The sequence below is a fragment of the Anoplophora glabripennis genome, unplaced genomic scaffold (assembly GCF_000390285.2).
Source record: "Anoplophora glabripennis isolate ALB-LARVAE unplaced genomic scaffold, Agla_2.0 scaffold33, whole genome shotgun sequence".
Classification (NCBI taxonomy): Eukaryota; Metazoa; Arthropoda; class Insecta; order Coleoptera; family Cerambycidae; genus Anoplophora; species Anoplophora glabripennis.
Window position 1 is genome coordinate 1221129 of NW_019416463.1, and position 25716 is coordinate 1246844.

General features: G+C 32.8%; 1 protein-coding gene across 1 annotated transcript; it reads right to left on the bottom strand.

The window, feature by feature from the left end:
- Positions 1–5077: 5077 nt before the first annotated feature.
- LOC108912906 lies at positions 5078–25604 on the bottom strand. The gene is made up of 2 exons (XM_018718321.1): positions 23732–25604; positions 5078–5618 (listed from the first exon to the last, which is right to left on the bottom strand). Exon 1 carries the CDS (start codon positions 25551–25553, stop codon positions 23733–23735), a length of 1821 nt encoding a protein of 606 aa, XP_018573837.1. The 5' UTR covers positions 25554–25604; the 3' UTR covers positions 5078–5618; position 23732.
- Positions 25605–25716: the final 112 nt, after the last annotated feature.

Genomic DNA, 25716 nt, shown 5'->3' on the forward strand with positions numbered 1-25716 from the left:
TTACTATTTTCATTTAATTTAAAAGATACTGCCTAGACATAATCCCAATTCAAAAATATCTATAAATTAAATAATTATCACTTGCTGGTACATTGCACCTGACAAATTTTTAAAATTTATTTTATTAATTTATGTTTGTCTCCGTCATAAATATTTATTAACGTCACTGATAATAAATTAAAACAATTGTATTAGTCTGGGATTATATGGAATAATTCCTAGACAAACATTTTGTAATTTACATTACCCAAAAGCAAACTAAAATATTTTGAAATAATGTATGGCTAATTTAATAATTTTCATATTTTCCCGTATCAAAATCAATCTGTTTTCGTTAAAAAAAAACTCGAAAGACACGTCCTGGTATCATTTCAGGTTTTAATAACAAAAACAGATGCATTTTCGAAACGGTAACTAGGTATGTACCTATATGCTTTTTTCATGGAGATATTTTGTTGGTTAGGCAAAACTGTTTTCATAAAAAAAACTTATCTGATTCTTTTGGAGTTAGTTTCTATTTTTTTCTCGCAAATACCCAAGTGAATAAAAACTATGCCGCAAATAAATAATTTCATACTAATTTTTAGGCAACCAACTCTACAAGTACGGCAAAATAAATTTCAGTTTGAATCAATATACCTAATTTTTTTTATAATTTCACCACTACCACTGACAATATCTAGTTATTATTATTTTATAGTTATACTAAAATTTAAAATTTCTCTTCGAACATAACCTGTATTTTTGGAATGAAAATAGTAAAACCATGTTTTATTACTCTTTTAATTAAAGTTGTTATTATTAGCGCTAAGGTAGCATAATCATTAGAGCCATTAAAGCCATTAAGCAATATTAAAACGAAATATGACATGACATTTTACTTTTCACACTGGAAAATTCCTGAAAATCATAATAGGTACTGGATAAATATAATCGATTGAAAATGGAAATAAATATATATTTTTATACAAATTACACCAAAAGCGTCAACCTTTCAGGGATTACCTTCCACAGAGTGTACGACAAATGATTGCCACACAATATGGTAATCGGTCCGATATTGAATTGGACCTTAATTTGGTAGACTTTCATTAAACTACCACAAAATAAACTATTTTATGGATTTGCATTATAAGAACCGAATAAACGCAAATTGGAACTATGGATTTATTTCGATTTCGAGAGAAATAACCACTGATTATACAGGGTGCACCAAAACAAGTTGATTTTTCATATGAATTTTTTCCTCATACCTAGGGTTGTGGCCTCAGAAAATATGTTAAAAAATATAAAAACTTGGTATTTCAGGAATGCCTTACTACAGATCAACTAAATTTTGTAAATATATTTATTTTATTGACGTCTTTAGCTGGTATTCTTGTTAATTTTTCGAGAAACCGTCCGTTTTTGAGAAAATTGCGATTTTGTGATAGGGGTCAAAACCGATTAAATAGAACAAAATGTGATTCTATAATTGCGGGTAGGCTATGCTACTGTTGCTCTTCAATTGTACTGTTACTAGAATGTTATTGTTGTCAAATTTGACGTTACATAAATAAGTTTAACAAATTAAATTAACAATTCCTTGTACATCTTGTTCTTGTTTGTCGTAATATTTATTGGTAAAAATGGCAGGAAAATTTTCATTTAATGAGCAAGTTGATATGCTGTTAGTATTATTCCAAATCGTCAAACATTTGCCAATGTCGAACAAGGAGTTCGGGAAACGGTTCTCTGTGCCGTCGAAGAAATGTTGGAGGTCGCAAATACGCAGTGAATACACGAAATGAGAAGCACATTTTAGACAGTATTGAAAATGATCCCCAAACCAGTACCAGAAGAATATCCCGGCAATTTAACATACTATAGTCCACGGTCAATCGAATTATAAGACGTAATCTGCTGCATCCATATCATTTACAAAATGTTCAATAACTATTACCGCGAGACCTCGAGCCAAGGAAGATTTTTTGTAATTTCATCCTAGATTCCATTGGTTTCCACAGGATCATTCTTTTTACGGATGAAGCTGGCTTTACACGGAGAGGGATTATAAATATGCACAATAGTCATGAATATTCGGATCAAAATCCACATCCTATAGTAACCCATCATTACCAAAGAGAGTTTAGAATAAATGTGTGGGCAAGTAATGTTGGGCGATATTTGGTTGGTCCAGATATTTTATTAAACCGCTTAAACGGAGCCACTTATTTGGATTTCTTACAAAATACTCTTTCTGAACTACTGGAAGATTTGCCTTTACAATTACACCGTGAAAAGTGGTTTGTGCACGATGGTGCGCCTCTGCATTTCAGTATGGATGTTCAGGAATTTTTAAACCAACAGTTTCCGAATCGGTGGATAGGTCGTGGAAATAACTACCCTTCAACACTCACCACCGTAATCGCCCGATTTAAATAAATCCCGATTTCTTTGGGGGATTTTAGAAGAATTTGTATTGTATATTCGAATTCTGTTGAAACTGAGGAAGAGTTATGGAACCGCATAAATAATAAATGCACCATAAAAAAAATGACATTCACTTCCGGCGAAGAGTTCATTTATGTGTAAGAGAAAATGGGAGCCGTTTTGAACAGCATCTTTAGTGTTAATTTTTTACTATTACTTAGTTAGTTTCATAGAAATAGTACTGTTTGTTAAATTTTGCGTTGAACGAACTGAATAAATAATTTAATAAAGCGACAACGTTTTATTTCATGTTTGCAAAAAATTTTCCAAATCTGAATACCGACAAATTTATTCACGGCCTACTATTGAAAGGTGTTCCAAAAAACTCCTGGTCTAGAGTACCTTGGCACCAATTTTATTTACTGCATGCATCTCTAAGTTAAACCCAGGATTAAGCTCGATCTGAAGTTTAATTTGCAGATTTGACATGACATTATTAAACCTAGGTTATAAAAGTGGGCCTTAAAGCAATAGTAGCATAGCCTACCCGCAATTATAAAACCACATATTTTTGCTCGATTTAATTAGTTTTAACCCCGATCAGAAAATCGTAATTTTCTCAAAAACGAACGGTTTCTCGAAAAATTGACAAGAAAAAAAATGTAAAACTGTATATGCTATTTGACTGGTAGGCCTTAATTGTAAATTAAGTTAGGGTTGAAAAAATTCAAAAAATTTTAAGGGTGACCCATTCCTAAACCACCCCTTCTTGAGATGCCGGTCACTTCAAATTTCTACCAACTAAAGACGTCAATAAAATAAATATATTTACAAAATTTTGTTGTTCTGTATTAACTCGTTACTGAAATAACGAGTTTTTTCGATTTTTTTAAGACATCTTCTGAGGCCAATATCTCCACCACCGTAGGTATGAGAAAAAAAATTCATTTGAAAAATCAACTTGTTTTGGTGTCCTCTGCACGCACCTGTTCTATGTCCATTGAGTTGTGAATCACCCTGTATTATTGGAACTGTGATTATTCAGCATTTATTTAAAAAAAACGTATTTTCGAATACTTTTTATTTTTTGTTGAATAATTTAATATATTACTGCAGTCTGGATACAAAAAGTTTTGGCGCTTTTAAATATTTCAGACCCAACATCTAAACAAAATCAAATCATGGAATTATCTATAATATCTACTAGGTACTATCATATCCGTTTATGCAACCAGTAATACTTGAAATTTAAACAATAACGCTGACACACAAGAAAAACTAGATTGCGAGGACGTAGACTCCGGTAGTGCTTTAATTTGGTAGACTTTTATCAAACTACTGCAAAATGAATTATTTGAAGGATTTCCTAGTCATTCGCATTATAAAAACCGAATGAATACCTACAAATTGGAACTATGGATTTATTTCGATTTTGAGAAGAATAATCACTGATTATGACGATTATTATTGCAACTGTAATTATTCAACATCTGTTTTTTAAAAACGTATTTTCGAATACTTTTTATTCTTTGTTGAATTATTTAATATACCACTGCAGTCTGGATGCAAAAAGTTTTAGCGCTTTCTAAACAAAATCAAATCTTGGAAATATCTATACTATCCACTATTCACTATTAGTTATCATATCCATTTATGCAACCAGTAATACGTGAAATCTAAACAATAATACGCGGACCTCAAAAAAACTCTAATGCGAAGATGTAGACTACTCATTTTGATGCTTATTTTAATTAATAGAATATCAGGCACACAAAAAAGTTCTAACCCAAATACCTGACATATCATTTCCGACGTATTTTGACAGCTGAAAACGATACCTTAGTCGGAATTTATGCACCACCAGCTAGTCTATATTTAGGGTGAAATGGGCCCAAAATCACTCAATTTAGCCGAAAAAGGAATGTTCGCTTTGCTCATACTAACGAGATTATTGTTAATATTTGTTTGTAGAGTATCTTATTCTTTTGTTTTCAAATGATCTGAGAAGAGGATGCCTTTGATTGGATGACAATAGTCAGCTAACATATTAACGTTCCATCTTTCTTGAAATCGCTTTTGCATTTCTTTGAGGTCCTAATGGAATCTTTCGCTTTCTTCTTCACCTGATGGAACCTTTCGCCATGTTCTTCACCCTGTGCTTCACCCTTTCACCTACCTCTGTACTTCACCCTAAATATAGATTTTAAAAAATATTGACCAGTCGCGCATAAATTCTGACTAGGGTATCGTTTTGGTCTCAACAAAATATTTGGCAAATGATATATCGGATCTAAGGTTTGGACTTTTTGTATGCCTGATATTCTATTAATTAAAATGGCTAATCCTAAATGCCAAACTTTTGACTAAGAGTGTTTTATCGATTACTGACACTCCAGTTTTTTTTTTGTAATTAGTTAATTACATCTACTACATGACTTCTTGCATATCTACAGAAGCAAATAAATAAAAGTCATTAGATATTGACTGCATTCATCCACATTATTTTATGATACAGTTATCTAAACATTTTTATTTACGTGAGTATTTTTTATACATAGATTAAAGCTGAATGAATCATAGAGACGCAAACGTGAGTCTGTTTGTAGCTACAGGATGGTACCTTCCAAATGGAAAAATTTCAAGGCATAGAAAATATAAATGCAAATAAAAACAAATAAACAAATTATATTTACATATTATAAGTCTTTCTAAAGCAATAAAATTAAGAATCACTCTGGCAGGTATAAAAATAGTGGTCCGTTAAACAAATTCCGTGAAACCCTACCTGGTTCTAACAATTCCTTACTTTTTCACGTTTAAAAAATCACTTAACACTAAACTATATACATAATTTTATAAAAATTACATTTGCTACCTACTTAACACTAAATAATATCACATTAAACAGCTCCAAAGATCCCAGTCGTATCACAATTTTTTTATATTTTTTACATTACATGTTCGTTAAAGAGGAATCTTTGCAGCTTCTACTTTAGGTCCATGATGGCTGTCAGGTTTGTAGACAATAGTCTGCTCGTTGTTTTCGTTAGTAACTACTATCTCGGGCAGGACGAAGACTATCTGCTTGATCGTCTTCCCCTTTTTTCGGAAGTCCTTGATGACGATGCCGTTGGTGTTGCCGAAGACTAGGACTACGTCTGCAGCCGATTGGTTCGCCTTGCAAAATACACATCCCATTGTCCCACCTAGAAAAAAATTTACATTTTTATAGTTTTTTGTATGTTGTTTATTAAACGGTCGTTCTTAGATACTATGTATATCGTTCTGCAGGGAAAAATTAGACGTTCTGTATAATAAAAAGTAATTCCGACATGTTATGAAATTTGAATTTGATTGAAAACCTAACCTTACATTAATTATACTTATTCTAAAATGTCATTGGAAAAGTTCTAAAGTTATTAACACTGTCTTATTTTTCATCTTTAATTTATGACAACTTTTCTCAAAAGGACTGTACAAAAAAAATTGTTACATTTAATTTTATTTAAATAATAGTCATACTAAACTATACCTGAGGGTTGAGGAATGTCGCTATAAACTAGAATTAAAAATGTTGTGGAATACTATCAAGAAACACATGCCAGAAATATCAACAGGATGCAGAAGTTATCACTCCCCGTGCGATATCGTTCTATTATTCACGTTCTGTTCGAAGCTAACAAACAAATAAACGTCTTATTCGTCAAAATCGTCAAAAGATATTATCAGACAAAAATACTTCGGAAACAATTTAAAAAATACTATAACTTTACTATAACTTCCTGTTAAATTGTATTTAAATAAAAATAGATAATAATTGTTAATGTTATATTTCAGGTTAAGAGTTTTCAAGTAGGTTTAGCGTCGCCATAAAGTCGTCGAGAGACTAGTGCCTTTTGTCACCGGGAGTAATAAATTTGCAAAGCCGCCCTTCCGAGAAGGCCTCGTGAAATTTAGCAATGTTTTTGAACAAGTTGATTTAGACCGTCGGGGTCATGTGTTGAGTATCTGGTATCGACTAACTGCGTCGGTTTAGCCCATGGTGAAGAGAAAAATCGATATTTCTAGTAACGCGCGAAATGCATTCGAAAAGACGCAGGAATTCCAAGATATTTAAATAAGTTGTCAGAATGATGTGAGGAAAATAATAATAGATCAAATAGCTGGTTTTTAGGCGGCTTTTCCAAGCTATAAGAATAGATTAAATGAGATAGTCAATCTCTAAACTTACTTTAAACTACATACTATAAATGAAGTTTAAGATATAGTTAATAAGCACGACGTCTTCATGTTTCTGGAGATTATTCCGAATTTTTCTGAAGACGGAAGGTAAGTGGAGTAAAAAAGATTTCGTATCAAAGTTCAGCGGGAGAAATACATGGAAAATATGTATTACAAGCAAAGCTTCAACTAACAAGCTGAGAGTTTTAATTTTCCTGAAGATTCTTCTGAATTTTGCTGAAGAATGAAGGTTGATTAAAAACCCTCATTACGGACCCGTATTTAGCGGGCAAAAATGTTAAGAAACTTTGTATTGCTCATAACGAACGTTACCCATCTATAAGATCTATCATTAGGGAAAATTTTCATTTTTTAGAAGATTCTTCAGCGTTTTGCTGAAAATTGAAGGGTGATGGAGCAATTCTGACTCCGGATTCGTGTTCAGCGGGCGAAAATCGGAAATCATATGTCGCATGTACATTTCAGACAACTTTTTTTTTGTGTGGTGGTGTAATGTTTGTTTGAATCCGCTGTGTCTTGATTATTATGTTTGTGTTTTTTTGTTGTTAATAAAATCCATCCTGGAAAGTTTTGGTGTTTGCTTGTTCTTCCTGAACTTCTCTGAACGTACAACATTTCTATGTTCTCACGTATTAATTAAAGTGTAGATGATAAAAATGATAAACTCCCTTTCGGGAAGTTAATAGTAAACTCTTTTGAAATCCAGGATCATTATGATACTGGTCATAGCGGTAGATAGATAAATAAAGAAACAACCTCTCGGGTTACAAAATGTTATTTTATCAAATGTTCAAATTGGTTTCCCTCCGCTTCCATACAATAATAAAATCTTTGCTTCACTTCCGAACGAACATTTCGAAGCATTTCGAGCGTTATCTGACATTCTTCAACATTTTGTCGATAAAAAAATTTATTTTGATTTTTTGTTGATCTGCCCATACAAAAACTTCATACTTTATCAGTTTAACTTTTTTACCTGTTTTACTTTAAACGAGACAATATTCGTCTTGTCCTGTCGAGACAATATCCCGTAAAATCATCACAAAGTCGATTAAATTCCAATTAGTGAAAATTACTGAAAAAGTGGAAATAATTAGTTTGTTCTACAAGAATAATGACTGTGCACGGCAGGCAGCACAGATTTTTAAGGACCGTCATCCTCACAAAAACACTTCGCATTGATACGTCCCGGATTTAGTGCATAAATTTTCAGAAACTGGATCGGTTGTAAACAGAAAGTATCAACGTGAACAGGTCGTACGTAATGAGAGTAATCACATCGCAATAGAACCAAATTTGAGTCTCAGGAAACCTGCAAGTGCTTCAGGAATTTCTGTGCTTAGTTGCCGCCGAATCTTAAGTGTCACCCATACAAAATTAATTTGGTACAAGAAATTAATAAAGATGATCCTGATCTCCGCTTTCAGTTCTGTGAAGAAATTAGTGATCGTGATCGAAGGAATCCAAATTTTTTTGTACTCATACTGTTTTTCCGATGAATGTACGTTCCAACTGGATGCTCGAGTAAATCTCCATAATTGTCGCTACTGAAGTGATGAAAATCCACGCATTTTTCATGAAATTCATACGCAGCATCCGAGGAAATTGAATGATTGGGCGGGCATACTGGGAGACCACCTCATAAGTCCTTTCTTCCTACCGGGAAATCTGGATGGAAACATGTACTTGAATCTACTGGAAACGAATATCTACCCGATGACTGTAGAAGTATGAAAAATGACAACGCTTTGCCAGAAAAGGATGTGTGGTTTCAGCAGGATGGTACTCCACTACTTTATGCCCTAGCTGTGCGTGATTTTCTTAATCTGAACTTTCCAAATCACTGGATAGGACGCAGAGATTCAATTGAGTGGCCTCCCAGATCGCCAGATCTAACGCCTTTAGACTTTTTTCTATGGGAACACTTAAAATCGAAAATTTATACAACACGACCGAAGGGAGCTTCATCTGCGAATTGTTGAAGAATTTCATCAGATAATACCCGAAACGCTTCGAAATGTTTGTTCGGAAGTGGAGTAAAGATTTTATTACTGTATGGAGGCGGAGTGAAACCAATATTTAATAAAATAACATTCTTTCATTCACTGATTATTATTTAGGTGAGTTTTTTTGTCATATCCAAACCAAAATTTAAAAAGTCGCATGTCGTATAGGGTGCCATTTAAAGTTTAAGGGTACCTATTTCAAGCCCCTGCCTAAGGGGTAGCTTGCAACACACCAAAACTTACACCATCACGTGTCCCCCTTGAAAAGGAAATCGGCGTGTCTCAGGTTTTTTTGTTTTTATTTTTAATTCCGATATTTTCCAGGTGGGGCGTTTTAATTGAAACACCCTGTATACATTTTGATATTGATTATAAATTGCAATTATACTTTATATTTAACTTATTTCAGATATTACTCTGCTGTTACATATTTACAATCAGTTTATGTATTCAATGGTATTTATTATAAGAGCATAAATATATAAATTCCATAAATTGCTAATAAAGTACGTATTTACGAAAATCGAGAACGAAATAAAACACTCGCAAGAACTTTGAGCAGAAATAGGAGTTCTTCTAAATTTATAGCAAAGAATTACGTTGAAACCAAATAGTTTTGGTAATTTTGATTTCAATATTCGCTGCACTTTCCAGATCCTACTGTTGAGCGTATTGATTTTCTATTTTGAAAGGTTTTAATTGTTTTTATTTGCAAAATTTGTGACACATGCATTAAATGGCCTCACTGAAATTACTCTTATAATACCTACGGAATTATATTTGATTACTTTACGATACATAAAACTTGTTGACAATTTGAAATTGAATTTAATCAATAATCACCTAGGAAATTCACTACCTGCAGAGTCAACTGCACAAGCCATTACACAATAATAAAAATATGATTGAAAGTTAAATATTTTTTATTAAGTAAACCTAGAAATGCGCATATACAGAGTGTTCCACCTCAGAGGGATGCTACTGTAACTCTGTAACTGTAAATTTATAAAAAATGATTTTAGGCCTATGGAACATTCCATAGGCCTGACGTCTCCGCAAGCGTAGGATCTTAAATATTGGTAGTAGCGAAAAAATCAAAGAGATCAAAATTGTAGAAAATATAATTCTTTCCAAATTTGTTTATATATATTTATGTCATAAAGTCAATAACAAACGAGATAATTCAATAATTATACTTTGTCATTATTTTCCCCCTTAACTTGAATAATATCGATCGCACGATAAAATTTGTAATAAAAGAAGTTGTAGGAAATCGCATTTGCAACAACTTAAATCCTTACCATTTTTGTTGTAAAGTTGAAAATGGCCGAGATATTGAGCAAAAACAATTCCTTTGAAACCAACTCCCGCAAGGTCCTAGGTACGCTCGCGTCTTTACCGCAAGCGTAGGACCTTAAATATTGGTAGTAACAAAAAAATCAAAGAGATCAAAATTGTAATAAATATAATTCTTTCCAACTTTGTATATGTATATTTATGTCGTAAAGTCAATAACAAACGAGATAATTCAATAATTATACTTTGTCACTATTTTCCCCCTTAACTTGAAAAATATCGATCGCACGATAAAATTTGTAATAAAAGAAGTTGTAGGAAATCGCATTTGCAACAACTTAAGTCCTTACCATTTTTGTTGTAAAATTGAAAATGGCCGAGATCTTGAGCAAAAACGATTTTTCCTTAAATTCAAGATGGCGGCTGACGCAGGGGTGGAATTCAGTCGCCATTCCGAATTTACACTACTATTGACCCCCTAAAGGTTAGAACAATAAAATTGTAGTCCCTAATTTTTTCCTGGTTAAGCCCTTTTTTTGTCTAACCCGACTGGAGTAAACCTGTTATGACTTTTTAGGTGTCAAGATTTAAAAATAATTACCTTTAATTTTTTATTTCGAAGGAAATATATTTTCATTTATTTTAATTACCCTGTATCTTTTTTTTTTTGTTACCTTTGCTCCAAATGGGCGTTAAGTGTTATTTTTTATGAAAATAGTTTTGTCTAACCAAAAATTTCACACTATAAAAGCAGACAAATTGTAATACCGAGCAATGACGTTACGTTTTAAAACTATTTTTGGCAGCTTTTATTTGTTTTGTAATGACAGGTTTTTGTTTACTTTTGTCTGTTTGTATCTCTTAAGATAACCTAGATTCTAATGATTAGTTCGAAAAATCTACCCTGTATAGTGTGTTTTGTAACAGTTTTGTATCTACAGGGTGTTCCAATTAAAATTTCCCAACTGAAAAATATCAGAATTAAAAATAAAAACAAAAAAACCTGAGAGTCGTCGATATTTGAGGTCGCTGAAATATGATATGATATGAAATATATGAAATATATATATGATCATAAAAAATGATTTTAATTGTCCGTTTTCCCACTAGCACCCCCCTTCCTTTTAAATTTTCGTACAAAATTAAGATGTACGCGTATTTCTATGTTTTTTGGGACGCTGAACCCGAAAATGACTACAAAAAATTATATCCACTTACTCGATTACCCCCTTACAATCATTTACAAGAACCAGCAGGATCCATATGAAACTTGGCTCTCAGTAAATTGTGCTAACGTTTTCAGAAAAAAGAGGAGAACCAGAGGTTTCATGGGCTCAACGCTCAAAATTCCTACGATCTAAAGTTAATTACCTATTAATTAGACAAGTTTAAGAGCACCTGCAGCTCCTATGTTGTAAACGTCAATACTTCACCGATCAGAAATATCAGCTCTTAGATGTATGGGGGTACTAGCGGGAAAGAGAGGGGTTAAATTAATTTTTTGTGTTCATTTTCGGTTTCAGCGTTCTAAAAAAACATAAAAATACGCATACATCTTAATTTTGTACGATTTATTTTTAGATTTAAAATTTAACCCCTTGAAATCATTTTTTATGGACATATTCGGTCATAAGAATAGTTAGGCCTACCTTATGGTGCATGAATTTTTTTTGTGTGCCTGTTATACTTTAAGTGATGATTTTATTGTTATATCCAAAATTAAAATTAAAAAATTCGTATGTCGTCGTGAGTAGAATTGAAAAAGCTTTAAAATGAAACATAGGGTGATATTTAAAGTTTAAGGGAATTTTACTACCCTGCCTAAGGGGTAGCTCCCAAGACACCAAAGCTTACACCATCATTTGGCCCCCTTGAATAGAAAATCGACGTGTCTCAAGTCTTTTGTGTTTATTGTTAATTCCGATATTTTCCAGGTGCGAAGTTTTAAATGGATTTCATAAAATTCTGCAAATCGGTGATTGAATAATTACAGGAATTTTTTTGTAAAATGACGATCTTAGGTAAATTCAAGTCTGAACGCCGTTTGGGTGGACGGAGCAGTTGCTTCCCGCTACCCCTACAATTTCAGTAATAGCTAAAAACCGACACAACAGTAGATACGGAAGAATTATCTGTACCGTGATGCCTGTACATTAAGGAGATTATGTATTATGATATTGTAAATTTGCCCACTCTTGGATTTGATATTTGATGTTTTGATGTTTTTACAACATATTTCTTAATTGATTATTAAAGACTTAATAAGAGCGTATTACGTATCTTTAATACTGAGAAAACAAATTATTTTATTACCTTATTTTATTATGATGTTTTCTATGCGCCTAAATTATTGCCAGATAAGACGAGGAGGAAATAAAATAACTACCACTCTGGGCAAGTACCAACAATCCACATTTTTTTAATGCATACATCTTTCCATATGAATTATACATCATGATGTCATTTTTTGGCAGTTTAGGACTGTTAAGTTTTGACGACATACTGACGTCCAGCTGTGTTGTTTCCAACAGATACTTAGGGATAGCCGTCATAAAAAAATAAACAATAACTTACATAAATCTATTTAAAAATCAGTTCAATTCGACACTGGCTGTTTCAGCTACAGTGTGGACTTACTTGGTCATGGCCACTCAGATAAGTGTCCTATCAAACGAGTTTCAGTTGTTACAATAGACATAGGTCACTCCAAATAGAGTTTTTAAAATAGTTTTAGTGCATTCATTGTTTGAAATGTGATGTATGTGTTATTTATTTGCTTTATTTTAATTAGCTCATTCTACAACGTAAAAATTAAATAAACTTGTGAAAAATAGAAAACTATTCGGTTTTTATTACATTGTTTTAATGCGAAAAATAATGTACTAATTTGATTTAATTGCAGAACGAAAAATTATTTTTAGACAAGTATAACAGATGTTGTGTGTATATGTTGTTATATTAAGCTCTATTATTTTATATTTATTGATATTAAGACATAAAAGTTTTCAAAGTAAATCAATTGTTCTTTTATTTTGGATATTAGAATAGAACTTTGTTAAATAACCATATTGCTCTGCAAATTAAGAAATATGTGTCTAACCTTTTTACTATTGAACAAAATTACTATACACTATTGTCAGATTTATCACCCCTTACCCTCACAAAAAGTATTTTCTTAACCGATGCTTAATTTTGAAAAACGATCTTACTATATCACTAACACTTCTGCGTTAATAAATCGGCATAACTACACCTTTCTGCATTGGGTACTGACAGAAAATTTTAATTAACGTACGTGCTTTGTATCTTTCGCCACATAGTTAAGCACTGATCAATATTTATTATCAGATACTGCCTCTACATTTTTTTAATAATATCCCCGTATTCTAAAAACTATTTGTTGAGTTATAAAATTCCAATGAATTAGGCACAATCGACGACAAATAATAAACAGTTCGTTATCAGGAAGAAGAAATATTTTCTTGGTATTAAACACACTAATTTTGAGTTGTATATACTTTCTATTGATATAAATTTTACTTTTTAATTTTGCATACAGTGATTTTTTTTTAGCAGATATTGATAAGGATTTACATCGGTGTTTATGTATTTTGAATCAATATAAAGCAATTAAGAATCATGCAGTAGTTGACTGATCAATGTAGAAAAACGTGCTTTAATTGTTTTAATATCTTTTACTATTTCAATTTTTTTTAAACAAGCCTGCAATGGAATGTAAAACATGGTCAGCAGTGCCAGAAATGATTAAGAACATGAGATTAAAAAAATATGTATGTACTTACACGCAGTGAATTGTAGGTTAAGTAGGATTGCCTTTGAACCATGAACTCGACTGTACCGATAAAATTATAATCCAAGCAGCAGTAGCATTTTTCCAACAAATTACACGATTCAACTGTTTTAATTACATAGTGTAAGGTACACTAGGTAAATCCACAAGTTCGCGGAGACAAGCGCGGGATACAATATTCAGTCTATTTTTATTCAATTTCCCAGATCTGTATCACTGTAGTGTTCGTTTGTTTATCCGTAGACCCGCTTAATAATCAAGTTGGCTTTGGTCTGAGCATTATCTGTTGCATCGAGGAATAATTGCGTTTGGGAGAGTGACGGGTATTGTCCGTTTATCAGCGTGTGGTGGAATTGGAAAAAAAAAGGGAAGAAAACTTCGATATCGGAGCTTAAAAAGCTATATAACTAGATGGGTGATGATTTATTGCGATCTGAGGAGCGTACCTGTTTGTTGGTTTATCTAAATAATTTTATGTCGTGTTCGTAGTATTAGTGTCACTAGTAATTTTTAAAATTTTTATCAGCCGGAGACGTAAGTTGGTATTAAAGAATTTTAGCCCGAACTGCTGCTATCAAATGCGAAGAGATTACTTTGACAAAAGACGTTAGAATAAAGAAGATAAGATAGTAACTGGAGTTTGAAGCTAGTAATACAGGGTGGTATAAAATTCAGAAGACTGTTTACGAATAATTGTACAGGATGTAACTAAGATTCTTTGCAAAATTTTAATGGCATATTGTCAGTTACAAACTAACAAAAAATTATTTACATATTGTTAAAATTCGTTTTTTTTTAAATTATAAAAGATTGACTGAATCGCTTTTTTACAAATTTATTGTGCAGCTTTAGTTTTTTATTGTTCATAAAAATTCTTACATGTCAGATTTGTTTTACACGCAACTGTAAAATTCAGAAAAAAATGGTTTAATGGTGTTCCATTTCGCGTGGGCGCAACATAACTTTCTTACATTAAATGGAACACCCTGTATATTATTGCATTTTTTAAATCCTTGATTAATATTAGGTAAAGCTTATTAAACGTACAGGGTGTTTAAAACTTACCGTTGTCGAGATAATCAGGTTTTTTTTAAATCACAATTTCAGCTTTCTAAATGTGGCTAGATATCGTCTAACTAAACCGTAAGAGTTAGAAACCTGCAGTTTTGGTATAAATTACTCTTAAATCTTATCATCTGTAAGCAAAACGTGTACGTTATTCATACTCGGAAATACTAAGCCCTACATTTAATAATCTTACGAGTTAAACATTTTTTTTTTCCAAATGGAATACCCATATTAATTGTCATGGGTGAATGCAAATGAATGCCCTTTCGACTGACATAAGATTGTCCGTGCTTATTTTTAACAGTTTTCCAGAAAAATCACGTTCTTTTCTAAACTGCGAAAAAGTAACTATGTAACAGCGTCAAGAAGGCCTTACAAAACCACTTTTCTCTTACATTATATCAGACCTGGGACTGACAGAGTCAATGTTTACTGGCATGTTTAAAAAGTGGTTTGACAATCAAAAGTAAACAACTAACAACAACTAAAACAAAACGCAAACGAAACAAACTGAAACTCAGAACACAACAATGAGAAAAATACTTAGACAGCTAATTTACATCAATTGCACGAAGTGTCCTCCATTTTGATTAATACATAAACGAATTCGGTTTTTAAAAGACTGCTCAACATTGGTCAGCATGTCTGGCGTAATTTCTTGAAATGCTACTGTAATGCGCTGCCACATATCTTCCGCGGTAGTTGGTGTAACGTAAACTTTGCTTTTTATAAATCCCCATAAAAAAATGTCGCATATTGTCATATCTGTACACCTTGAAGGGCAACTCACCGGTCCCCCGCGACCAATCCATCTATTGGGAAAAGTTTCGTGTAAAAACTGACGAACCGCAGCGGTATTGTCAGGTGGAGCACCATCATGTTGCATCCACATTCTTCGAAATATAGCTAAAAGAATGTCATCTAACAAATCTTTTAGAATGCTTGTTAAAAAGTTTAAATAAACTGCTCCAGTTAGATGTTGGTCAAAAAAGAATGGTCCAATGACATGGGTTCCCAAAATTGCTCCCCACACGTTCAAAGACCAATGGCCGAAATTGGTGAGGATTTACTGTGTCATAATAATGGCAATTATGACTATTAACGAAACCATTTTTATGAAAAGTAGCCTCATCGAAGAACATGACCTGTATAAAAAAACCATCTTCTTGATTTAACATCTCAAGTGCCCACTGATTCTAGTCTCCGCTGTGTCTACTTTTAGTAACTCTTGATGTCATTGGATGCGATAAGGATGTATTAATACAATTGCAAGGCCTTCTTAACGCTGTTACATAGCTGCTTTTTCGGACTTTAGAAAAGAACCTGATTTTTCTGGAAAACTGTTAGAGATAAGTATGGACAACCTTATATAAGTCGAAAGGGTATCCAATTTTGCATTCACCAATGACAATTAATATAGGTCATACCATTAAAAAAAAAAGGTTTTCAACTCGTAAGATTATAAAATGTAGGTCTCAGTATTTCGCAGTCTGAATAAAGTACACGTTTTGCTCACAGATGACAAGATACAGTAATTTATGTTCAAACGAAATGTGAAAATTGCAGGTTTCTAACTCATACGGTTTAAACGCTATCTAGCCTCATTTAGAGAGCTGAAATCGTGATTTTTTTCAAAAACGATCATCTCGAAAACGGTAAATTTTAAACACCATGTATATTTAATAAACTCTACCTAATAGAGTTACAAAAGAATCCCTCTTAGGTGGAACGAACACCCTGTAGATGGGCCTAGATTCGATGGAGGACTTAGTAATTTTAGTTCAAAACTTTTTTCTACCGAGATATTTCAATGTCTGTTAATGGTTATTAGAATAAAATAATGATAATGAATATTTCACTAAATGTGTTTGTAACCAACGAAAGATTATTGACAGGGAATAAAAGCCACATACGGACTATAAAAAAATTCTTTTGGGCCTCGAGAACGAATTTTGAACATAGATTTGAGATTAATTTATAAAAGAGCATTGTTGGTGGTTTCCTAAATGTACTTTTCATTCTCCACACAGGGATTAACTGGTGACCATTTTTTAAATTTCCTATGAAATGATTTACCTGTCATTTTGAAGAATGTACTACTTAATATTCCACAAGGCGTATGGTTTATGCCTGATTATGCACCACCACACTTTAGATACACAATTTTTTAAACGAAACATTTTCTGGTAGGTGGATGGGACGCAATGGACATGTTTCATGGTATGTCCAATCGCTAGACTTAAATTCATGCGATTTCTAGCTTGGATTCTTACGAAACCTTTGATACATGAAACAAACGTTCAAATGATTAAAGAGTTATGAGAAAAATTTAATCCCACAGTAGCAATTAGTATTACTAATATCGTGCATCGAATTTTTGTTTGTTTGTTTTTGCTATGAATAATTATTTATAACAACCACGCTAGTCGTGGTTGTTTCCTGCAATATCAACGTTACGAGTTTTTGCTGTGGGTGGATTAGATATATACCTAGATTTCCGTTATCAAAGAACATTGTTTGCGTTCTTTAAAGAGATTTTCTAGAAAAAAAATATTGAATTTGTTTGAATTAACTTAATACCTTTACAATAGGATAAATATGTATCGAATATACATAGATACATAATAACGAGCGTTCAAATAAAAACGTGGGCAAGTTGGTTCTGAAAATTTGGACGTAGGGCGTAGCGTATAGCAAATGAACTTAAACGTCATCTGTCAAAGCGCTATATCGCCGCAATCAATTTGAATATTTTCGTTTTAAAAATCGTTTAAAATGGTGTTTTCTCAAGAACAAAAAGTGTTTATCATAGAGTCCTACTTTAGAAATGGACGGCAGATTGATGAAATATAGAAGTATTCTATTGAGGAATGTTTCATAGAATTTCAAAATCAATTTCCCGGCGTTGTTGAATACAAAATTTTTCAAAGTGCAGTTCAGCGTTGTGTTAATGTTTTTCGTGAAACGGGCAGTGTAACAAGAAAAGAAGGAAGCGGCCGACCTAAAAAGCAGACTAAAGAATTAAAAGAAAATGTCCAACAAATAATGGAAAACGCGCCAAGAACTTCTGTACGTGTTTTATCACAAATGGTGGGAGTATCAGCCGGTACCTGCCACACAGTGTTAAAAAAAGATTTGCGTTTGTTCTCCTATCGTTTAACTTGTCAGCAAGAACTTCATGAAGTTGATTTTCCGCGACGGGCTGTATTTTGTGAATGGTTTTTAAACAACTACGGTGAACTTCATAATATCACCTTTTTTTCTGATGAAGCCTGGTTTTATTTAAGTGGTTACGTAAACTCACAGAATATGAGAATGTGGTCTTCTGAAAAACCAGATAACTTTTTTGTCGAGGGCCCTCTACACGCTCAAAAAATTGGAGTTTGGTGTGCTCTCAATCGAAGGAGGATTTATGGAACTATTTTTTTTCAATGGTACTCTTACTGCGCAAAGGTATAGAGAAGAAATTATCGCTCCTTTTGTTAACCAGCTGGAAGAAAACGAAATTACAAACTTTTACTTTCAACAAGATGGCGCAAGGGCACATACGGCAGGCGAGACGATGAATATGTTAAGGGAAGTTTTCCAAAATCGACTAATAAGTCTCAATGCTGAACATGAATTTCCACCGAGGTCATGTGATATTACGCCGTGTGATTTCTTTTTGTGGCCTTACCTTAAAAACACTATTTTTGAACTGCCTATTCCTGATTTAAACCATCTGCAGGCTCGACTTATAGACAAGATTCGTGAAATTAACAATACCCCGAGCATCTTAGAAAATGTCTTTAATTCTTTGAGGAACAGGTGTGAAAAGTGCTTGGAACAAGGAGGGGGACACTTTCAGCAGCTGCTTTAATTTATTGTTATAACAAGGAGGGGGACACTTTCCGCAGCTCCTTTAATTGTTTGTTATTGTTATCACGATTATTCTTTAAAATAAAGTTATATAGTCATTAACGTTATTGAAACTGACAGCTGCTATACAGCTCGTTGAGAAATGAGGTTAAGTTGGTCGCTATAAGCTACTCCCTACGTCCAATGTGTCAGAGCCAACTTCGACCACGTGTTTATTTGAACGCTCGTTATAATTGTTGGATACCTACTGGAAAAGATGAATATTTGATAATTTCTAAATTGTACTACTTGTACCACCTATATTGTTTCACTTTGAATAAGGTGTTAAAACAAATATTCCAGTTTCGAGAACACCCAGTAATGCCTCGGTCGCTAGGGAACAAACGGCAAATGTTATAGAAACCTGTTTAGATGTATACATGTAGGTTGAACGAAAATATTTTGAAATACACAGTGTGTTCAGGAAAAGCGTACTATATCAATGTTATGTATTTTTAAATAGAACACATTTTACTGCATTTTTGAGAGCACCATAAAAAAATTAGGTGAACTTTATTAAAGGTTCTGCATACCTACGACTTATTGTTTGTGAGATATTTCAATTTTAGGGCAATGCAGGCTTAGCGTAGAAATTTAATAAAACGAAACGGCACAAATAACCTCAATACCGTTAGAGATAAGTATAAGGAACCTATATACAGTTTGAAAGAGTTTTAAATTTCCTAACTTCCAAAGTAAAAATATACTGGGTATCCCTCTCAAAATACCCAAGTTATTGCTGTTTAAAATTGAGAAAAGTATCCAGCAGTTTTTTGAACACCCGTATAATACTAAGTTACAACAAATATAATAATTTATAACTTAAAATATCTAAAATACACTCTACAAAGCTACTTCCTTAAAATTATATTTTTATCGCTAATATCAAATTTCTACGCTAAGCCTGCATTTTCACTAAAATTGAAAAATCCCACAAACAATAAGTATGCAGAACCGTTAATAAAGTTCACCTATTTTTTACGATGCTTTCAAAAATGCAGTAAAATACAGAGTGTTCCATTTAAGAATACATAACTTTGATATGGTACGCTTTTCCTGGACACCCTGTATATTTCATAATATTTTTAAAATGTAGCCGTGTTCATCCTACACATACCCACCTAAACAGGTTTCAATAACATTTGCCGTTTGGTCCCTAACGACCGAGGCGTTACTGGTGGCCCACCCTGTATAATACGAATGAATAGTATTTGTAAATTTTATTCAGAAGTAAAGAAATATTTCGTTTTATGTTTAACACAAGACTACAGGGCATTGAAATAATGGACGTTAATTTCAAAATTCTAAAAATCTCTGAACTGAGATTACTGCAAAACAGTGCATCGTATCGAAAGAAAGACTAGTAAGAATCTTTTTTATTCTAGTATGTTGTTTCTAGTAGAATCAGTCATTTCGAATCAAGGATATGTACTTTGCAAGCTGTAATTATAACTGCTTATTTTTGAAACGCTCACATTTATAAAAAAAAATCACATTGATAGGTACACTGTTCCATCCTAAAACATGTTGTCATTCTTTTAGAAGATCTACTACACTGCGCATTTTAGAAATGTGCATACCTATGTCTATTATTAGTCAGTATATGTCAATCAGGATTTATTAAAATACCTGAACTATTTTAGGTATTCATTGTGTATTATTATCTCATTGTTCTTTTTTACTTTTGATCCAAATTCTGTAATCGATACATCATTAGGTACCTACTTATTTTCACATGTATGAAACTCTAACTTATCTGTTTGAAGAGTTCAATATACGAGGTCTGTTCAGAAAATAACCGAACTTTTTTTTTAAACTTTTTGAAAAGTTTCCAGAAAATCGCACGTTTCTAAAATCGTCACTAACACTTAGCACTCAAATAACAATATCGCGGAAACTAAATGAGATATCAACATTCCAAGAATTTGTAGTTACAGAGGAGGTTTTGCTCAACACAATGCTGCCAACGGTATATCACTAAATATCTCCATTGGCGTGTAATTCAAAAAGTTCGGTTATTTTCTGAACAAACCTCATAAATAAACAGGTACATAAAAATGGACAAACAAATAATTAAGTAAATAAAGATTGTAACGGGAATCAACTGCTTATTGTGTTTCATTACTAAATTTTGTGAAAATTTTAGCGGTATTATTTATACAGGGTGGGCCACCAGTAACGCCTCGGTCGCTAGTAACCAAACGGCAAAGGCTAAAGAAACCTGTTTAGGTGGGTATGTGTAGGTTGATTACGGCTATATTTTAAAAATATTTTGAAATATACAGGGTGTCCAGGAAAAGCGTACCATATCAAAGTTATGTTTTTTTAAATGGAACACCCTGTATTTTACTGCATTTTTGAAAGCACCGTAAAAAAATAGGTGAACTTTATTAAAGGTTCTGCATACCTAGGACTTACAGTTTGTGAGATATTTCAATTTTAGTGAAAATGCAGGCATAGCGTAGAAATTTAATATTAGCAATAAAAAAATAATTTTAAGGAAGCAGCTTTGGAGGGTCTATTTTAGATCCTTGAAGTTATAAATTGTTATATTTGTCGTCACTTAGTATTATACAGGGTGTTCAAAAAACTGCTGAATACTTCTCTCAACTTTAAACAGCAATAACTTGGTTATTTTAAATGGAACACCCAGTATATTTTTACTTTGGGAGTTGGGAAATTTAAAACTCTTTCAAACTGTGTATAGGTTCCCTATACCTATCTCTAACGGTATTGGAGATATTTGTGCCGTTTCGTTTTTTATCGATTTTTTTTGTAAGATGTATCCACGTGTCTTTATCGAGGTCTTTACTGAATTGGTTTGGGTTCTTCTTGATGACGTCTCTTTAAATATAAGGAGAAAAATGTGAATGCAAATAGATGGCGCACCTGCACATTTTTCATATTCAGTGAGAAATTATATAAATCGATAATTAAGTAATAAATGAGTAGGTAAGAATGGTCCATGTCAGTGGCTACCACAGGTGTCCAAACCTCTCGTAATGGACTTCTTTGTTTCGGGCTGTATAAAAATATATCTTGTACACAGTGTTCCACCTACTACTTGCGATGATATGAAGGAAAGGATTAGATATGCATTTGCCACAATCACCCCAAATATTCTAAGGAATGTGAGAATATCATTTGAAGATAGAATAAGATGCTGTATTCAAGAGAATGGTTATCAATTCGAACATCTATTAAAATTTTTCTTTGTTTCTTCTAAAAGTAAAATTTTCTTTAATAAATATTTTTCATGTTCATAAATAATTCAGTTACTTACTACAAACATATTTATACAAAATTAATAACTTTTTATAATTATTCTGCTTATAAAATAATATTTTTTATTAGAAAACTTTTTTGAATATTTTCATGATAATGATAAAAGGAACTTCTACTTTTAGAAAAAACAAAGAAAAATTTTAATTGATGTTCGAATTGATAACCATTCTCCTGAATACAGCATCTTATTCTATCTTCAAATGATATTCTCACGCAAATGCATCTCTAATCCTTCCCTCCAATATCATCGCAAGTAATAGGTGGAACATTGTATACAAGATTTTTTATATAGCTCGCAACAAAGAAGTCCATTACGGTGAGGTCTGGACACCTACGTGGCCACTGACATGCACCATTCCTACTTATCCATTTATTACTAAATTTTCGATTTAAATAATTTCTCACTGAATATGAAAAATTTGCAGGTGCGCCATCTAATTGCATCCTCATTTTTCTCAATATATTTAAAGAGACGTCATCAAGAAGAACCCAAACCAATTCAGTAAAGACCTCGATAAAGACACGTGGATACATCTTACAAAAAAAATCGATAAAAAACGAAACGGCACAAATATCTCCAATACCGTTAGAGATAGGTATAGGGAACCTATACACAGTTTGAAAGAGTTTTAAATTTCCCAACTCCCAAAGTAAAAATATACTGGGTGTTCCATTTAAAATAACCAAGTTATTGCTGTTTAAAGTTGAGAGAAGTATTCAGCAGTTTTTTGAACACCCTGTATAATACTAAGTGACGACAAATATAACAATTTATAACTTCAAGGATCTAAAATAGACCCTCCAAAGCTGCTTCCTTAAAATTATTTTTTTATTGCTAATATTAAATTTCTACGCTATGCCTGCATTTTCACTAAAATTGAAATATCTCACAAACTGTAAGTCCTAGGTATGCAGAACCTTTAATAAAGTTCACCTATTTTTTTACGGTGCTTTCAAAAATGCAGTAAAATACAGGGTGTTCCATTTAAAAATACATAACTTTGATATGGTACGCTTTTCCTGGAGACCCTGTATATTTCAAAATATTTTTAAAATGTAGCCGTAATCAACCTACACATACCCACCTAAACAGGTTTCTGTAACATTTGCCGTTTGGTCACTAGCGACCGAGGCGTTACTGGTGGCCCACCCTGTATAGTGTAATCTACATTGTTATTGCTATACTTAGATTTCGTCAAAAATAGCTTATAAAGCAATATTTGTTTAATTATTTTTATCGATGAGACGTGTTTTTATTTTTCTTAAAATTTTTTATCCATGGTATGTCTTATTAAACCAACAGATTGAACCTCGTTCTACGAAAATTGTTGCAAAGATAATTAGAAGCGGCGTGTTGCAATATTCTATGAGTAATTGGTGGTAAATCATTTAATCCTCGGCAGTCAGGGATACAAGATAACAAACTTTATAAATATCTAACATGACAGGGTAATATTTTAAGTTTCTCTACAACAAACATTTATTTATTTTAAACAAATAAATTTAAACATGTGACAGAAAACTCTATTGTCAATCCAAAAATATATTTTTATCTTTTTGACTGATTAGTTTAATTGCGAATATTGCGTTTTGAATATATTAGTATTAATTATAAAAATAACATTGCCGTTCCGCAACACTTACATCGTTTTCGCTATAACGAATCGAATTCAATTCCAAACAAAATAAACGATTTACTAACTTTTTCAATTACCTTAAACTCTGGTGATGTTGAAAATATTTGTGCTAATACTTGAAACTTGCGAATCCAGCACCTCAAACAGGATGTTTTCATTCCTCTCAACCCTACATTCTAAAATTTTTAATAAGTTTTCGGCTTGCTTCAGTACCAACTGTTTCTCACTGTGGACATCAGCTTTGCTGCTTTTGATTTTGTTGATTTCTGTCAAAGAATTTGATAGTTTACCGTTAATCTCCCGGTAGCTTAAATCTCTTTTGAGTCCCCTGAATTTGGGAATTTCTTCTTCAATTTTTTCCAGTTCTTCCTTCATAACATTCAATTTTTGGCAATGGTCATCCTCCACTTTAATTTTTCGTTCTACCTTATTTAATTTGGTGCAATATTCGACTAAAAGTGTGTTGACTTCCTCGAAGGTCTTCTTCAAATCTTCTATTTCGTCAGAATCTACGTCTGAATCATTTTCGATAATTTCGTTCAAGCTATCCCAATTCCTCTGAAACTTTTTTAAAATTCTCTCCTCGTTTGTAGTCCTCCTTGGCAAGGGCATTGGACTTTTTGGGGGAACTGGGTAAACATCCTTGCCTTTTTTATTTGGAACACTTTCTTTTTTGTTTTGTTGGAACTGTAGTTCTAGGTTTTTATAATTAGTAAGATTCGAATACTTAGATATCTTTGCATAACCTTGCTGGTTCGTTACTTCCTTGTCCTTTTTGATATAATGGTAGTTTTTATCAATACCAGGTGACTCTGCAACTGAAACTGGATTCAAATCGACTTTATGTACAAGTTTGCCATCCAAAACGTCACCTAAACTATTACGTTTAAACGTTTTCATCAACAATGGTGGTTTATCGTCACTGGCAACTGTGCTTCTGTTTTCACAACTGTTCCTTGTTTTGACCTCCATAATCATTGTTTTAGGAGCCTGTGCATTAGTATTCGGATCAAATGAGGTCTTTCCCAATTCGGAAGATTTTCTCACAGAGATTTCCCCAGCGGGATGACTTACTGGTTCAGTAGATTTCTTCACCACTTCTTGTTGACTGATATTCTCTCTTTTTATAAAGGTAAATACAGTTTGTGATTTTTCGTTTTCCAAAAATTTGCATTCCCTCTCATATAAATAAATACCTTTTCTCTGCTTTCCGACTGGACTAAGAAGAGGATTGTTGTTGTGAATGTTTTCATTACTATTTGATTTGTTCTCTGCTTTACTTTTATCTTCCTCAAGGGAAGTTCTTTTTAACACTTGTGGTTTACTGTTTTGTCTAACTGTAACAGAATTTGATCTTATTCCTTCATAGTCACCAGTTAAATCTTCAGTAGACGATCCTACAGACTGTGTAGTTGTACAATTGAATTTGTTTATGAACTTTTTTGTAGAAGATTGCTTGGACTTATCTACAGACTCGTTACTGTTCTTTCTGGACAATTTTGGAGTTCTTGGAACACTGACCTTATCTTTTGATCCTATTTCTTCACTTACAACAATTTGCTTTACTTCTGTCACGTGGTCTTCGACAATGGACTTGAAGGTAGTTTTCTTTTCTTCTTTTGTTTGTTTCATGGACATTATCGCGTCTTCTATCTCATTTCCTTCTTTATTTTTCTTTTCCCTCTCCTCGGAAAGTTTACTTTGTTCTACAACAAAGGTGCTGAGCCTGTCTAGTCTCTTTTGCCTCATCGATTTTAATTTTTGTTCAACCTCACCCAGAACCACTTTACCTTGAGAGGTGTTGGGAGACTCATTACTCACTTGCGAAACAAATTTTCTTCTAAAAAATCTAGGAGACTGGGGCACACTTGTTCCTGGTTCTTTATCAGTTCTGTTCATGTTTACTTCTAACTAAAAATAGCACAAATATTAAGTGACACAGAAATTGTGTGTTAGTTATTGACGTTATTAAAATTGTCTGTTAAATTTCTGCCGCGGTATCTTATCTTGTTTGCTCTCAGATAAGATATGCTGTCGGATGAGATTATTTGGCGAAGAATAG

What these genes read in the sequence shown, in the direction of transcription:
- LOC108912906 (XM_018718321.1), bottom strand. Translation starts at nt 25,553, where the DNA reads ATGAACAGAACTGATAAAGAACCAGGAACAAGTGTGCCCCAGTCTCCT.